This window comes from Gadus morhua, chromosome 8, assembly GCF_902167405.1.
Source record: "Gadus morhua chromosome 8, gadMor3.0, whole genome shotgun sequence".
Classification (NCBI taxonomy): domain Eukaryota; kingdom Metazoa; phylum Chordata; class Actinopteri; order Gadiformes; family Gadidae; genus Gadus; species Gadus morhua.
Window position 1 is genome coordinate 1,227,546 of NC_044055.1, and position 17,462 is coordinate 1,245,007.

The following is a 17,462-nucleotide window of genomic DNA, read 5'->3' on the forward strand; positions in this document are numbered from 1 at the left end:
CAAAAGGAGGCTCAGGTTGCAAAACTCTTCCAGGCTTGATAGTAATATTGTCTGAAAAATGGCATCCAACTCAAAGACCAAGAAGGTGCTGTGTAATCTGTGTGATAGCAGGGCCAGCCTGGTGCACACTAAGTAATGATCGTCGTGTTTGCGGGAGAAACCTGTCAATCCCCGTCTCTTTGGCTAAGAAGAAATCTGTTCAAGCATTTGGGCCGAAGTGTGTGTGTGTTTGCGTTTGCGTGTGTGAGAGTGTGAGTGTGAGTGGGCGTGTACGCGCATGCGTGTGTGCTTGTGTGTGTGTGTGTGTGAGTGCGTGTGTACCAACCAGACAAACAGAAGCTGATGAGTCTTCTTGAGCCCTGTGCTGGGGGCGCCTCTTCAGTAGAGTTCTGCTTCAGCACCTGGAGGAGGAACGGACGAGATCTGCATGAGCATACCGTCAAGGTCAACGAGAGCCGTCACACACGGATAAAAACTGATGTAAGGGAGCTCGGCTTTTACGCCTGTTTGGAAAAATACTCGGTCTGCAACATTAACTAGGTTTCAGTGGAAACATTACCGTGAAAATTAAATCTCGGTCACTAGCTGAGTGACAGGGCTAGGGCTGAACGATTCATCGAATCGAAGCGACTTTGCGATGTACTGTTACAGGACGCGATTTGCGAATCACAATGGCTGTGATAAAAAAAACAGAATACCGTTTTATTTGTGCTTTATTAAAAAGTGAGATGGACAGGAAGATATGGGGGAGAGGGGAGGACATGCAGTGAAGGGAATCGAACCCGGATCGCTGCCATCAGGACATCATCCCAGTGTATTGGTTCACTGCTTCCAATGCTGTGTCGGTCTTACCATAGAATGGTTTATTAGTGGTTGAGTGTATAATACAGGATAAGGAACTTCACTCATAATATTGTTTGGAATAATCGTAATTGGATTAATTCCCCATATCGTTCTGCCAGGCCCGACGCTCCCGGTACGCAGAGTGCGCAGAGTACGCAGAGTACGTAGGGAACCAAGTACCTGGGGGGGGCACCACAAATTAAGGTTTGAAGAAAATAAAAATACTCATAATAAAATAATTACATTATTGAATTACAAAAATATATAAATTAGTTATGAAGAGGCCCACCGTTGTTTTTTCTTAATTGTATAACCCAGGGGTCTCAAACTCGCGGCCCGGGGGCCAATTGAGGCCCACAGGATGATATTTTGTGGCCCCCTACTTGACATCAAAGTTTAGTGTTAGTGCGGCCCCCACATTGTTGTCAAACGCACATTTTTGCTGAGTGTCTTGCCACACTTTTTTATAACTTGTGATAGGGTAACCAGATGTCCCGGTTTTGTCGGGACAGATCCATTTTTGTGTTGCGTGTCCCGACAAAAGCCAAAGGATGCTAAAATGTCCCGGTTTCCACCAACCACTATGAAATGTCCCCTGTTGTCAGCGATTACAAAGCCAACGTGATCTAATTATAGCCCGATCATTAACTTAGATTGGGTCAGTTGTGCTCTTTTTTTCTGTGCAATATTTGATGCAGCCCAGCCTGACCCAGGCTCTACCTTCGGCGGCCCACAGGTAAGTTGAGTTTGGACCCCTGGTATAACCTATCGCTCAGGGCCCCCCCCCGCTCGGAAGTCCTGTCAGGGCACCATTTAATGTCGAGTCGCCCAGGGCACCGGAACGGCCAGCGCCGGCCCTGCGTTGGGCCCGAGGCGGGACCATGCTTACCGGGGCGGTGGGGTTCTTCACCGTGACGGTCGGGGTCGTGGCCCTCAGCGCCCCGCTCAGACCGTGGAAGTACTTGAAGCAAACCTTGGTCTCGGCTGGAGGGAGGAACGGTTCAGTCGTTATTAAACCACTTATAATAGCGTGAGAGACAGCACAATCGTCGGCACTAGCGTCGCTGTCACAGCTAGACGCATCCGTGTTAAACTGAACGCAGAATGTGGGAAGAAACAGATCATCTTCACAAGCACACATATTGAGGCGCATTGTTGACACACCTGCAAGCAGCTGAAAACGAACTGACACTTACTTTCTACAAAGTAGCTGTTGGCCTCGATCTTCCACACGATCTGGCCCTTATGCGATCCGTTCACCCCGCGGCTCTTGTAATCCAGAAAGTTTTCGGACAACACCTCGTCTGCCGAAGAGACAGAAGGACGACAGCGTGGTCGGCGCACTGGGTTTTCCATAGGGAGGAGGTTTCATAATCGCAAATCCATGGAATTGTGTACAATATCAATACAACATCTGCTTAAAAGCCATCCCTCAGGTGGAGGACTGCAGCCCAGGTCCACGTCGCCATGGAGGCGTGTCTTATTCATAACAATATTCACGACGGTGCGTAAAGATTAAAGACGGCCACATTGCTTCTCTTGCTAGTTCATTTACGGTGAAAGGCAATACCGAGTGTTCTGCCAGGACTAGGATTTCCGTAGGATGCACAGAGAATTAAAAAGCTTTTCACACAACCTTGTGATTATAACTTTAAGGTGTACCGTCCGTCACACTCTGCAGTTTTTTAATAATAGAGAGAAGTGCTTCTGACGTGTGTTGGGGAAAAAATCCTGTCTGCAACATAAACTCAGATTCAGGGAAAGCAACTTGGAAAAGTCTGACCTTTGACCTCATCGGTCGGGGGGTTCTCCATTCGTCCAAAAGGACCAATGACGTCATTAGACCCACTTTTCCGGAATGTGATTTGCAAAGAAACCGAGTTCATGCTGCAGACCGTGTGTTTGAAGTCAAACTATCGTATAATACTAAATAGCCAAGCCCAGCAGCCACCTCCATGGGTCTAAGCTGCTCACCGATCAGATACATGCCGATCCAGTCTCCAGCGTCCACCTCCTCCTTGATGTCCCAGATGACGTGGATGTCCTGGGGTTGGCCGATGGTGTAGTGGGAGGAGCTAGTGGTGAGCGTGGAGCGGCAGTAGGACGTCACCAGGTCCGTGTCGCTGGTAGACCGAGGAGCGGCGCCCATTTCCTTCAGACAGATCCGTGCACGTGTCCGTTGTAACAAACACTTCGTACACATATGGAATGTGCAAACATGGGCTCTCAACCGTCTCAGAGGGTTTATACGCTGGAGCGCATTACAAATGATCCCCGCTTGATATGCGCACACACACACACACACACACATACGGGTTTGCACAACATCAATGGTCTGCACAATCTGTGTGTGTGTGTGTTGCATTGTGTTTCTGTGTGTGTCTCTGTGTGTGTTTCCCTGTGTGTGACTCTTTGTGTGTGTGCCTCTGTGTATGTGTGTGTCTCTCTGTGTATTCTTTGTGTGTCTCTGTGTGTGCGTTTCTCTGTGTGTCTCTCTATCTTTGTCTCGCTGTGTGTCTCTCTATCTTTGTTTTTTCTCTGTGTGTGTCTCTGTGTGTGGGTCTCTGTGTATGTGTGTGTCTCTCTGTGTATTCTTTGTGTGTCTCTGTGTGTGTGTCTCTGTGTATTCTTTGTGAGTCTCTGTGTGTGCGTTTCTCTGTGTGTCTCTCTATGCGTCTGGGACTATGTGTGTGTCTCTCTATCTTTGTGTCTCTCTGTGTGTATCTCTGTGTGTGTGTCTCTGTGTGTTTGTGTGTCTCTGTGTGTGTCTCGGTGTGTGTGTCTCCTCCTCGTGACCTACCTGCTGTAGACAGTTGTAATTATGTGTGTGTGTGTGTGTGTGTGTGTGTGTGTGTGTGTGTGTGTGTTTCTGTGTGTGTGTGTGTGTGTGTGTGTGTGCGTGTGTGAGTGCCTGTGTGCGTGTGTGTGCTTGTGGTGTGTCTGTGTCTGTGTGTGCGTGTGCGTGTGCGTGTGCGTGCGTGCGTGCGTGTGTGTCTGTGTGTGTGTGCGTGCGTGTGTGCGTGTGCGTCTGTGTGTGTGTGTGTGTCTGTGTGTGTGTGTACCTGCTGGAGGCAGTGCCGTAGCTCCATGTGGTGGAGCTGCTCCGGGTTGAGGCTGTGGCGTACCGGGTCTTTCTTCCCGCGCCGCCGGCTGCGGGACGGGCGAGAGGAGGACGCCATGGCGACGGCCGATGCTCAGGGGAGGACTCTGCAGGGACGACAGCGGAGAAAGCGCCACAACATGATAACGTCTGAGGGGAAGGTTTTAAAGTGTGATAAAAGATGATCAAAATAGAAAAAGCCGACTCATAATTAAAATGTATATCATATAATCTTGTTATAGCAAGCATAACATCCTGTACACAAGATTAGTATCATGTGATATCACGTACACACAACAATAACAAATACGGCAAATTAAAGTACACTTGAAAGTACAACCTCAAAAGGTTGTGCCTAAAATATATATGCAGTGTTTGCAGTGGCACAATACACCGGGCAGCATGCTAAACAGGTGGTGGGCTTCAACGCCGGCCATAAATCGTGAGGCGCAGTCTACAACAAGCAGGTGCTGTAGCGAGCGGGCGTGCCACAGCGCATGCAGGAAAGGAGAGGGAGCTCTTACAGGGGGGTCTGTAAATGAAGAAGAAGGGGAGAGGAGAGCACATCTAAACAGGAAGAAGAAGAAGAAGAAGAACAAGAACAAGAACAAGAACAAGAACAAGAACAAGAACAAGAAAAAAGAACATGAAAAGACGGTCCAGGGAGGCGAGGGAGTTGTAAAAGATGCAGCAGGGAGGGCTGAGTCACGGTGCCGTCGCCGGCAGGCTGCACGAGGTGGGACGGGGGGACAGCGGCCAACGCAGGCAGACGCAACGCGGACAGTCTGCAGTGTAGTGAAGGTGCTGTGTTTAATGAAGGCTGCTGGTTTACTGCCCCGGTGTGCTTTGGACGGGGAAAGGCAGGAAGTGAGAATGGCTCGAGAAGGATGTTAAGAACCGATTGTAATGAATTGTTAATAACGACGTGCTAATAAGATTTATGATCTCACATTCTGAAAATCATTTAGCACCTCAAGAAGCATGCGATTTCAACCGTCCATTGTAGTCGTTTTCTCTCACTATATATTACTTTTTAAATAATTTAGCAGACGATGCACTTCATTATCGAGAAGGTTGTGGATAGGGAATCCTGCTCGATGATGCCGTCACGTAGACTGTGTGGACATTGGGGATTGAACGCAGAACCTATCGGCTTGGAGTCAAACACCTTGACTACTACTCTAACCTGTCCATACATAAAAGGTTCCAGTGAAGTGTATGAAATAAAAGGAAGAGCAGGCCTGTGCCAGGGGCAATGGCTGTCTACCATAGGCCCCGTTCTAGGCTGATTTATTAAGCATGTTTACATTGTCTACGTTCTACTGAAACACCATATCCATTATCCTGCATCCTATAAGAAGTTAACAGTCCCTGGAACGACCAGAATAAGAACATGACAAGAAAAACCAAAACAAAGACATGGACAATACAATTTTGGACAAAGAACTTGACAGAGCAATACCCGAAACATGTCAACGGACACAGATATCCTTCCATCGGAAACTCACTCACTCTCTCACTCCTCTTGGCAAAACAGCCATGTGACTGAAACGGATATCGCTCAAATGACCCGCCCGGACATTTGCAAATACACACAAATTCTAGTCCCCGGTTCCAGCCTGCGTTTAGTTGTGAGGTGTGACCGGGTTGGCCCCATGCAGAGGAGCCTCGTCGGGCCACAGCCTCCAGCTCCACAGAGCGCCAGCTGAGCTCAGTCTGCTGCTGAGTTCACACTCTATAATTCATCCCTCAGCACCTCGGACCTCGTTAAACGGACTCCCGACCAGTTTGAGTGATGCCTCGGACTGGCTTTATATACGTGGGTACATGTGTGTGACGTGGGTGTTACAGACACACAATTGTTGAGGTGTTTTGACAATTTGAGCAATACACATTTGGGAGGGCCAAGGAGGTCTCACCAAGAGACATGTTTGTCGATACACACTTAGGGTATTAGCATTATTAAAACCATGAGAGCAAAATGATTAATGAGCTCATTCACTTGTACTTGTGCTGGGACTCATGCTGGGCGGTAGTCCATAGTTTCCAGAGCCTCTTGTTAGTTTGTATTCATGTCAATGTCACCATAAGACATTCCAACAAGAGGACTTCCCAGACCTCATTTCAAGTCTCCCCGAAGAAATAAACACAATGAAAGATAATGATAGCCATGGGCTGAACATATTGAAATAAACGTTGAAATAAACCTATTTCCTCGATAGAGAGATGTGATATTAATCCATGGTACAAAAACATGATCTCATGATAGAGTAACTTATTTGTTGTGTAGAATTTGAAGAAAAAAAATAAATATACAATTGTGATATAAAAGTGTATAAATGTGCTATTTGTAAATGATTGTTTTGTGCCATATGCTAGTAAAGAACTCATTGCATTGAGCAAAACACATAACACTAAATTTAGCTTCGAGCATGTTTGGACCACATATGCATTTCATCAGTGGAGCTACTTGACCATTGCACTGCAATTAATCTGATCAGTAACCACAGAATGTAATATATTTTTCCTATTTTTTAAATCTATTCAGTGTAGCCAACATGTCAGACTGTGGTGATATGCTGGTATACAGAGCATGATCCCGTCATGGCAGAAGGACAATCAGGCCAGGCGACCATACGGGCGGCAGAGGGAGCGAGCATCTTCGACCCGGGCAGCAGTCTTGGTGGTACCCAACGAAACAGGATATGCCCCGTGTCTGTACGTGTCAGCGTTTTACACACACACACACACACACACACACACACACACACACACACACACACACACACACACACACACACACACACACACACACACACACACACACACACACACACACACACACACACACACACACACACACACACACACACTTGAGCACAGGCTGAACAGCGAGTTTACTGATGGCGGTGGGAATGACACACTATTGGACATACAAGATAAACGAAACGTCAATTCTAGGCCCTGGGCGTACATGTGCCGATGTTGACATTTGCAATAGCCTTCTTACCTGGGTCCGAAATGACAACTGATGGATTGTGAGCTCCACAGCTATATCATCCACAGCACATGTTTACCCACTCCGTGGGGCGGCGACGGGTCGACGGAAAGTCGTCTGCATATCTCAACGTTCATTTAGCCTATAAGGCAGTCTGTGGCATCGGGGGACCTGAACCATTCGTGGCCTATGCTATGGTCAATAGGCGACCAAAATTCATCTCAGCATCTTTAACCTGACAAAGCAAGGAAAAATAAAGAGGCGAGTTCCGGTCGAGCATTTCAAAGTAAAGCAATCTGCCGCGTCAATCGCTCTAACCGTAGTAATATCCAATTACTTTCAGACTTGTGAAGAAACATTAGTTATTTATCATTCGACCGCAAACTAACCTAGCGTAATATTTTACAATATAAATGTAACATTGTCTATATAGCGGACTGTACCATAGCCTTGTTTTTCTGCAATATAAATAACGTTAGTACTCAAATAAAGGGTCCACATAAGAGGGCACATTATTTTTGGGAGGATAGTTTTAACATTTTGTTAAGATGTTGGTGTTTGTTTAACTAGAGGTAAGTATTAACGACTCAATTTCGTAACCCCGAACTAAAGTTCCAATTTGGATCCTTTTATTTTGAAGGTCACATTTTGGAAATGACGGCTTTGTTCAAAGCCTTTCTGTTTTACTTGACACGGGGGACAGGGCTCTTCCCCGCAGCATCACCATCTTCCTCGAATCAGGGATCGTTTTCGTTCAAAGATCAAGTCAGCTGTTGTCTCATTCCGGATGCTGAATTTAATTACGGCAAAGATTCTACCGCAAATACGTAAATCGTGCGTCTTAAACGTAAACAGTATGTTATCGTTTGGTTTGTTGTCTCTGTGTCCCACAATGAAGAGATTATTCAGCATTGATGTTAATAGGCGTGCCAGCTACACATTGTCCATAAAGTGGGACGGATGAAATCCGGTTTGACATATCAACGATAAAACCTGAATGATAACGTCATTACGTTTCACAAATTACGTTTTGATACAATCTTGTGTTTACACTAGTCTTGAGACTGTTGCATTAAAAAACATTTAATATACTCCCTTTACATTTACATCAATTTATATTTTACAACACCACTCAGTTCAAACAATGCCCCCAGGGTCACAAGTCAATTGCAATCATTAGTGATGAGATGGGGACATCCATCCAATTGTTCATAGGTTGAACGTGTGCCTGCTCTTCCTCTGAGTCGTGGAAGAAGAAGAAGATGATAGTCCAGTATCTCTCTTTCCCTCCAGACGCAATAGAGGTGGTATTCCACTCAGCAGTCATTAAGCATGTGCTTTGACGTTTAATAATTATTGTATCAACACTTCTCTGCATGAGGTGGGCTTCACAGCGCGTCATCGAGACCACTTGCTCTGGTCCAGATCCCCGTCGTACTCCTGTGTCTCTGCCTGGTGCTCTACGGGGACAGAGGGCTGCTCTGGGCCGGTTAACAAATCAAAAGTCTGTCCTTCCCTGAGCTGCAGCGTGGCCAGCTTCAGCTGCCATCTGTAGGGAAGCCAACATGAGCACAAAATATTACTTTATTCGTTCCAAAAACGGTGTTAGGTAGATATGGTCTGATTTACATACCCATTATCAATGACAGAAATATAAAATCATATTTTACCCATTTGTAGCAGGATCTTTGGATGCAATTGTATACAGATATCCTCCAGTTTTTGATCCCGTCACAGGGATCTTCACCTGCAACACCCAACAGTTAAATCAAATCATCCCAGCAAGAACATCAAACATAAATATTACCACATGGTTATTTAAAGAATGTCCAGGTTTAACTCCAGGAAAAAATACTTTATCGTGATGTGTATCGTTAGATTTAGTTCCTATCCCCCGTGGCCGATCGTGGAGAGATCCCAGTCGGTAACTCGGTCATTGTACCTTGGCGATGTTCTGGTCGATGCGGTTATCTTTGTCCGACAGGTGGATGTTGTGGACCTTCAGAGGGGGAGCCCCCAGTCCTTCCATCGCCTCGAGGTGGTTCTCCAGGCGTTCCACAGCCAAGCGATGGTATTCAGATTTGGCAAAGTTCTCTGATTATGATCACAGACATATGCAGAACAAGAGGATTACATTATTCATGTGTTTTTCCTCATTGTTATGCTCTGTTGTGTCACCCACCCGCTGTGTTTATTGTGATGCCATCGCACATCGGTCGGCCAAAACCCAAACAGCGATATGAGCCATTGCTGTGCTTTGATTCACTACGCTATTTTGAAATGGGCCCAAAACACATGAGTAACATTTCTATGAACATTGATGACCACTTCTATCTAGCGTGGATTCATCAATCATTTTCGATAAATGCACTTGAAAAACACGTAAATAAAATAACTCTTCCATGCAATATTTATGATGCATATACAATAAGCTGGATCGGTTGGGTTCTCACTGCTTTGCAGTGAGAATTAAGGCATGTGCATGGTACACGTACATGTACACGTACATGTACATGTATACACACACACACACACACACACACACACACACACACACACACACTTACTCTGCATCAGGTAGTACATGGTACAGATTCCGCCACCGGTCAAAACAGTGGTGAAGATCGTCAGCTGCTGCAGTTTATGCGTAGAAATTCTCATCACTGCAGTCTGTGGTTATACACTGGGAACATAGGTAGACACACATATCCGTTAGTGATGGGGGGATCAAACTAATACGGTATATTACAGAATAATAAAATGCAGGCCTATTCCCAAACATCTCTGCAAACTGTACCTTACAGTCAATTACATTCCGCCGATTGGCTACAAAATAATGACGCCTAAAAGCTTCAAGTCATTATGGTGTGAAATGCATTAATGTCGTTTGCTGTCATGATAAAATGAACCATTTCAATGTGTTTAGAAAAGCATATTGGAAATGTTATCAATTCAGTAGGACTGAAATGGATGTCAGTATTTCTGCAACCTGCAAGATGCCGCAGTTTACTCCATACAACTTCTGAACGTATGCCCAAGTTGTCAAAGAACTCGGACCCATCCATGTCGTGTCACATCCTTACATGTATGTTGTGCTGGCCTCCATGTGCCTCAGTAGGTCAACGCAACCATTATGAATGCATTTTAACCAAATTGGTGCCGCACGATTCAACATTGCGCAAAAGTTGCAAAGATTGAAACCACTAATGAAGTAACGTTTGGAGGTCTTTAGTAATAGTGCTCTGCTATGAGGGCAGTAACATGTCATTACAAAAATCGTATAGGTAAATTAATTTACATCGGAAAGTACGTTTCTCAGTCATGCCGGACAAACCAAACAATATTGTTGATCGATAAAAGAAATGACTGACCTCAAGCGCGATAAGGACGAGCACTAATCATCTCCCCCAAACAGCAACACTCGCGTTGTCAATCCACCCGGAAACGAATACAACAATTTCCGGTGAATTAGTTACTACAAAATAAAGGGGGGGATTTTTAAATGCCTAAGTATACCGTATATTTTTATCTAATTTATACAGTATACCTGGGTGGTGTATGTTAAAGTATACTATTTTATATGCTGTGTGTCTGTGTGCGATAAAAAAAAAACATGCTTTTCTTGTTTGAATTAATTCAATTATTACAATTATGAATAATTTCATCAGATCAGAAAATGTTTGCTTTCCGATCCCCAAACCTCCCTTTACCTTCCTCGCGTCTCTGCTGGGTTGTTGCTGGGTTGTTTTTGTTAGTCAATGACTGTATGGGTGTTTTCTAATATAACTGAGAGTATAGCCACATTATATTACAGACAACGCCTATTGATTTTTTGGTTTGAATATTTGGTAAAGGCTCTTTTTTATGGACACAGGATCAGTTCTATACATATTTTAACATGCAACTGATTTTCATTGATTCAATTAAATGACACACATTCCTAAAACTCACTCAAGGCAACACAGAGGATGGTTAGATGCCCTAACTCACATAAAAGGCCACCAACTTAAAAAAACTAATAAGTAGGCCTAACCAAAATCATGGATTCACTGCGTTCAATATTGAAAGGATCTGTAGGCCTACTGACAGAACAAGTTCTAACTCACCCGCTTGGACTATGTCCATAAATGACCTCAGTGCTTCAGCACATTATGCATGCAACTTCCTCAAACCCCTACAAGTACACAATATAACTTACAAATAGAAATTGATTTTCACAAAACATTTAGGATTGCAGACGTCGACATAGCAAAAGTTGTGTTTTGATTTCCGATAGAATTGTGGTTTTAGGATCTGTATTATGATGTCTTTCAGCAATACTGAAGCATCATGGAGCATTTTCAGTGTTTCATCCCAATTTAGAATAATATCAAGAGATTATGGTATATTGAAAGCATCACGATGGTTCCATTCAAAATATTCTGAAGAACTATCTTGACTTGATTTAACATTTAATATATTTAAATTCTTGATCAAAAAGCGTCTTTGGTTGGTAGGTAGGTCGTCATGTCAGATGGGACACATATATATCGGTTTGTTATAAACGTTGAGCCAACCTTGGAGGAGTACGGCACCTTTAAAGGCTTCTAAAGGCCAATGCATTAAATCATCCGACAAACAAATCCTTCTCCCACCTGCCAAGTAAAACAACCCCACTTATTCAACAAAATGACAAAATTAACCGTTCCTAACAACACATGAAATCAATGCCAATCTTTGCTCGGCTGTTCGGTGAAGTGTGCTGCTGCTGCCTCCTGATGATAAAATGCAGTTTGAAACTGAACCTTTTGTTTTAAAGGTTGGCACTGGTGGTGAGATACAGTTACAATCACTCCTCCGCATTCCCTCGTTGCTTTGCAGGGGCCAAGTTGGCTCGACGCACGGAACGGCGTTAGGCATTATTATTATTCTCCGTTTTTTTCATGAGCCTGACCTCATGTTTGGAGCCCTTTGGTATCTAAATAAGGCAAGGACTTTACTCGGGCTGTCACACAGAGAACAGAGAACATGAAAAAGGAAAAAGCAGCTTACAATAGCTTTTTAATAGCTTGTAAAAATTCCCGTTGTGTGCACCAATGTAAAGTAAGAGGAACCAGGTTTGATGTTCCAAGCAACCTCAACCTGATAGATCGGGCAAAGGACAACATGAGCCATGTTGTAAGTGAACAAAAAATGATGTAAGTGCATATGTTAGTTGATAACCTATGAAAGAGAAAAACATGAGACGGATGTTACAGCGTTTTTAAGTGAAGAGTTATAAGACACATCAGGAAAAATAGGATGCACATAAAAACCCATTGTTTGTTGTATCGGTTTCAGTTAAATTTAATGGCAACTGATTAAGGTCGTCTATGGATAAGTTGAAATGGCTATTGTCCCTTCTAGAAATATAAATGTCCCTTATAGGCTACATTTGACCGATATGATTGAGTTACAGTGAAATAGGCCTATAGCACTGCAAACTTCCTGAAGAGTAAACATAAATAGCAAGAAATCATCAGCAAAATAGTTCTAAATCCTATTTATTTAAAACGATTGTTCAACATTAATTCTACTTTACATGCAGAACTGCAAAGATGACTTGGTAGGCTAATTGAGGCCAAAGAGAAAAAGGGGGTGGGGGTCTCCTCAGTTCCACATCAGAGGATACATCTTTCATCAGAAATCTCTGATAAAGTTGAATGCCGAGGTCCAAGAGACGAGACAGCCTATTTTATTTTGCGCATCTGATCATAAACCTTTAAATGAGAAACATGTATTTTTTGTGCGCTATATTCTTGCTGGCCACAGCTTCACCGCCCGAAGCAAAAATACTGGCTTTAAACTCAGATATAGATTCATTTCTTGCAAGCAACCTCACCGTTTTCAACGCGAATAAACCAAGAGTGTCGCAGACGCCAATCAGGGCTCGAAGGAAACGCTACATAACGCAGATCGATATGGTTGAAATCCTGGATTATCATAACCAAGTCAGAGCCAACGTCTTTCCACCTGCAGCAAATATGGAATATATGGTAAGAAAATCTATCTATACATTTCGAGTTTACAGATCTGAACTTACAAATGGGCACAACATGTTGCAACACTTAAACAACTTTTACTATAGATTTTGTGAGAAGCGCACAATTCAACTCTATACAATTATTCACAATTTAACCAGTGGGTGGCAGCATAGAACAAGTTGGCTCTTTCATGTGGTCCAAGACCGAAATTTTGCTTCGAGAGCATTTGTCTGCTGTGCTTGGACCTGCATTGAATCCAATAAAGTCGAAGTAGACCTATGAATTATGACAGGTCCAGCAGGTCCCCCTCCATTTTCGTGGCAGGCCTATACGCCTCTTGCCATCCCCACCATGGTCAAGAATCAAGATGACTCGTCCTCACAAACCTTTCCAGTCGTCCATCCCGGTATCCATTAGGGATGGTGTAATCCTGAGGTCACCCTGACATAATGCCCTTCTGCAGGAGGAAACCACTTAGATCAGATGGTACATGTCTCTCGCTCCCTCCTCCCGCATGGCTAGCTGCCCGGGCCGATAACAGCAGTCAGCGGTGAGGTTTATTGTAGAAGCAGCAACGATATTTATACGCGTGAGTGATCCAGTTTCGCCGCACCTAGATACCTTACGATTGCAGGAATGCTTGCGTGTTTCAGCCAAATATTTTTGTATTTTCGTTCCTATGATTATGGGTGAGTTTGTTAAACAAAAACAGTTCATAAGCAATGTTTTGAGATCTGCACTATGACCTTGGCGACCAACAGGTGTGGGACAACGATCTGGCCAGGACAGCCGAAGCCTGGGCTGCCACCTGCTGGTGGGATCACGGACCCGCTTATCTGCTCCAGTTCTACGGGCAGAACCTGTCGGTCAGGACCGGGCGGTGAGTAGCCCAGCATACAGGGCCTCGCCCGGACGGGTTCAGTGGGGGTGACCCAGAATAAATAAATGTATGGAAAGTTGCAGAAAAATAACTTTGAGCATATGTGCTCAAAGAATGGTTGAACGCGAAACAATTTTCTGTTTGATTTTGATTGGCTAGTTCAAAGCCTATCAAACTGCCAGATTAAGTAAGGGTTGTATCTTTGGGTCAAATTGTGTGTGTGTGTGTGTGTGTGTGTGTGTGTGTGTGTGTGTGTGTGTGTGTGTGTGTGTGTGTGTGTGTGTGTGTGTGTGTGTGTGTGTGTGTGTGTGTGTGTGTGTGTGTGTGTGTTTGTGTGTATGTGTGCGTGTGTGTTCGTGTGTGTGTGTGTGTGTGTGTGTGTGTGTGTGCGTGAATGTGCGTGCGCGTGCGTGTGCGTGTGTGCATGTGCGTGAGAATAGTCCTTAACATACACAGATGAACAAAGCCAGCTCGCACCAACTCTGTCCCCGCCTCTTGTCCACAGCTACACCTCCATCGTGCAGCTGGTGGAGCCCTGGTTCGATGAGGTGAAGGACTACGCCTTCCCCTACCCCGGCCTCTGCAACCTGGCCTGCCCCCTGCTCTGTTATGGCCCCATGTGCACCCACTACACTCAGGTACCTCCTCCCGCTGTTTGTGTGCGTTTGCTTTTAAATCCACGCATTTCCCAGCATTGTTCATTTCAGGGGCAGGATGGTCCTGTGATGTTCCAATGGGCTGAATGTGGTGAGACTACAACTGGCTATGTCTTTTAGAGGTCCTGTGACATACCACCAGGTGTGGTGTGATTAGCCGTTACAAGCCGTTTTGGAAATCTGCCCCTTATGACATCACTAGTGGGCGTGTCCACCTAGAGGTGTGCTGGATAGATCAGTCTGCCAGCCTACCCAGCGGACTGTAGTACACGTTGCTCATCTATCCGTCATACATCTAGGTGGACACGCCCATCTGTGATGTCATAAGGGGCAGATTTCCAAAACGGCTTGTAACGGCTAATGGGACCTTTAACTGATATGGGGGGGGGGGGGGGATTTTCCCCTTCTGAGTTGCATCTACCTAATATTTGTACAAATATTCAATATTTGTAAAATGGGCCATAAATCATCTGTAGTTCAATGGAGTCGTTTTATGGAGTATGCTGGAGGCACAGTATTAAATTAAAATGGTATTTGAAAGTTGCATTTTTGCAAAGATTGATATATGCAAAATAAAAACATAAACCTTTTGTCTGTCTGTATGCAGTGGCAGAAAACACACAGGGAGATTCCAGAGTTTTCACTTGTTGTTAAAATACAACGCATCTACTTAATAAAGATGTCCTCATCATCATGGCAAAATAATGAGGAGGGTCTTTTCCTTCCATGGAGATGGTGTGGGCGACCACCAACAGGGTGGGCTGTGCTGTGCAGACCTGCGCTAACATGCTAGTGTGGGGAGCTCTGTGGAGAGAAGCTACCTACCTGGTCTGCAACTACTCACCAAAGTAGGTGGGATGATTGCACTGCTGCTTTCAGCTTCTCCTGTATACCCCCCGCCATGAGATCGTGACATGGCACGCTCCATGAAGTGAAGGAATTCTGATGACCCAAGAGTCAATCTATCAGGGTTGTGTAAATATAAATGGTTACACACGCACACACACACACACACACACACACACACACACACACACACACACACACACACACACACACACACACACACACACACACACACACGCGCACGCACGTACGTGCATACATACATACATACATACATACATGCTTAATACTTACATACATACCCAGACTAAATTGGCTTTTTCTTAAAAATGAATTAATAAATGGCATTGTGTTGTTTCCCATTTAGGGGGAACTGGGTCGGAGAGGCCCCGTACCGTGTGGGGGTCCCCTGTTCCTCCTGTCCCCCTGGTTACGGGGGTTCCTGCAGAAACAACATGTGCTCCCCTCCGGCCCAGTCCAACTTCATGCACTGGTTCAAGTGAGGCAGGGACCCCCCGGTGATGGGGAGGAGGGGACGCTGTAGCTCCTCAGGCTAGCTTAGACTGAGTCAAATATAAGGGATGCACATTGGGCTGCTATTTATGTTATGTAGCCCGAGAGGTGGAACGTGTTTTAGTGTTCAATGAATTTATAGTGGATTATACATGTCATGCTTTGGTTAAGCTATTACATCAAGCAATTGATGTAAGCCTACCAAAGTTGATGTACTTTAAATCGATCAATAACATCAAGTTATTGTGTAACTATTGTGTCGGCATGAGGTTTGAAAATATTATTAATATTTCATTATGATAGACCAATGAAAATAATGTGTGGATTAGGTTTACTTAACTAATATCCAGATTAACATCAATCATAGAACGTGATTTAAAGTTAAAGTCCTAAAGCATCCATCAAAGGTTTGGTGAAATTGCATTGCAAGTGATTTCAATTTATCCTTATTTACCAGAGTCACAACAGTTATAGTTTGTTTGATGTAATTTTTCACAGACAACATTTTGACATTCAAGACCTTTTAAAATAAAAATGTGAGATGAAAAAGCAAAAGGCTGTTGGGTCTTCTTTGATTAACAATGAATTGCCTAGTGCCAACGTGAATGTTCTATAGCTTGTGTCTATGCTAAATGTGTTATCTTCACTAGTGTAATCTACTAACGGCAGACCCATAATTAGTGTAATGAGCGACACCTGTGTTTTTCCTACGATGAAGCATCGGTGAAATCTCTCCGTTCAGTCCAAACCGCCTTCATCCCCATTCAATCTGTGGTGATACCGTACTTCTACCAGGTGATGGCAGTATTTCTCTATTTGACCCGAGAAACTAGTTAAAGCAGGAATGAAGGACATGCGCCTACATTGAGGAGCTAAAATGATAAAGTCCAGAACACGACACGACATTCAACATGCGGAAGATAATTAGTCATCAAAAAGACAAAAGGAAGACCAAACTCTGTAAGTAAGAAGTAAGAAAGTTAGCAATGTCATGATTCATGCTCAGGGCAATTAATCACCGGAAATACTATGGCAACTTATGCATTTACATTAAGGGCATTTAGCAGACGCTTTTATCCAAAGTGACTTACAATAAGTATATTTAACTAATAGGCTATTATATTATAAGATATCAATGTGTCTCCTCTCACGCATGCTTCATAAACAATATTCTCTTCGAAAATAACGTAATGAGCTCCTTAGCAAACCCTGTTTTACACTTTGTATGTGCCCCAAATAAATAGGTATCATCCCCTTTTAAAAAATAAGAACGTATTCCTTCAATAATGTGTTAGATATGTTCTATAAAATCCTCTGTATTGAATATTTTGCTATTGGGTGTAGATTGGACAACAATGACACCATAGCTTTTAGGAGAGCTCCAGCCATGGCCTGAACGCTATGGACTTGCGAAAAGCCTTTTCCCTCTGGGCTTCAGGAATGGAGACAGAGAAGAAGGAACATGGACACTAGTTACCTGTTGAATAATAGTGCCTTTTTCTTCCCTTGATGAGGGCTGAATCCCATTGGCTGAACTGAGGATTCTAGGATCGTTATGTATACTGCAGTTTAATATGCCAGTTTCATAGAATACAGTATCAATGTCACAGCAGAGAAAGATTTT

At 44.1% G+C, this 17,462-nt stretch overlaps 3 protein-coding genes across 3 annotated transcripts in view; 1 reads left to right on the forward strand and 2 right to left on the reverse strand.

Moving 5' to 3' along the window:
- The window catches only part of hecw1b (HECT, C2 and WW domain containing E3 ubiquitin protein ligase 1b), a 31,317-nt gene extending 24,133 nt beyond the window's left edge, over nucleotides 1–7,184 (reverse strand). The window contains exons 1-6 of the mRNA XM_030364837.1: nucleotides 6,954–7,184; nucleotides 3,906–4,050; nucleotides 2,818–2,995; nucleotides 2,040–2,147; nucleotides 1,733–1,827; nucleotides 326–401 (exon numbers count right to left, since the gene is read on the reverse strand). Coding sequence (XP_030220697.1) covers nucleotides 326–401; nucleotides 1,733–1,827; nucleotides 2,040–2,147; nucleotides 2,818–2,995; nucleotides 3,906–4,022 — 574 coding nt within the window. The 5' untranslated portion in view covers nucleotides 4,023–4,050; nucleotides 6,954–7,184. The remainder of the gene's footprint in view (nucleotides 1–325; nucleotides 402–1,732; nucleotides 1,828–2,039; nucleotides 2,148–2,817; nucleotides 2,996–3,905; nucleotides 4,051–6,953) is intronic.
- A 798-nt stretch (nucleotides 7,185–7,982) lies between these two features.
- On the reverse strand, nucleotides 7,983–10,390 carry coa1 (cytochrome C oxidase assembly factor 1). Its single transcript, XM_030364903.1, has 5 exons — nucleotides 10,313–10,390; nucleotides 9,509–9,624; nucleotides 8,884–9,035; nucleotides 8,612–8,688; nucleotides 7,983–8,490 (listed from the first exon to the last, which is right to left on the reverse strand). The coding sequence occupies exons 2-5, from the start codon at nucleotides 9,600–9,602 to the stop codon at nucleotides 8,340–8,342; spliced, it is 474 nt and encodes a 157-aa protein (XP_030220763.1). The 5' UTR covers nucleotides 9,603–9,624; nucleotides 10,313–10,390; the 3' UTR covers nucleotides 7,983–8,339.
- A 2,218-nt stretch (nucleotides 10,391–12,608) lies between these two features.
- pi15b (peptidase inhibitor 15b) lies at nucleotides 12,609–16,387 on the forward strand. The gene is made up of 5 exons (XM_030364900.1): nucleotides 12,609–12,955; nucleotides 13,705–13,823; nucleotides 14,329–14,461; nucleotides 15,212–15,327; nucleotides 15,693–16,387. Exons 1-5 carry the CDS (start codon nucleotides 12,686–12,688, stop codon nucleotides 15,826–15,828), a joined length of 774 nt encoding a protein of 257 aa, XP_030220760.1. The 5' UTR covers nucleotides 12,609–12,685; the 3' UTR covers nucleotides 15,829–16,387.
- Nucleotides 16,388–17,462: the final 1,075 nt, after the last annotated feature.

Coding starts and splice junctions, on each gene's coding strand:
- pi15b (XM_030364900.1), top strand. CDS start 12,686: ATGAGAAACATGTATTTTTTGTGCGCTATATTCTTGCTGGCCACAGCT. Junction 13,824..14,328: donor CTGTCGGTCAGGACCGGGCG/GTGAGTAGCCCA, acceptor TCTTGTCCACAG/CTACACCTCCATCGTGCAGC. Junction 15,328..15,692: donor GTCTGCAACTACTCACCAAA/GTAGGTGGGATG, acceptor TTTCCCATTTAG/GGGGAACTGGGTCGGAGAGG.
- coa1 (XM_030364903.1), bottom strand. CDS start 9,602: ATGAGAATTTCTACGCATAAACTGCAGCAGCTGACGATCTTCACCACT. Junction 9,036..9,508: donor CATGTACTACCTGATGCAGA/GTAAGTGTGTGT, acceptor GATCATAATCAG/AGAACTTTGCCAAATCTGAA. Junction 8,491..8,611: donor AAAGATCCTGCTACAAATGG/GTAAAATATGAT, acceptor GCTTCCCTACAG/ATGGCAGCTGAAGCTGGCCA.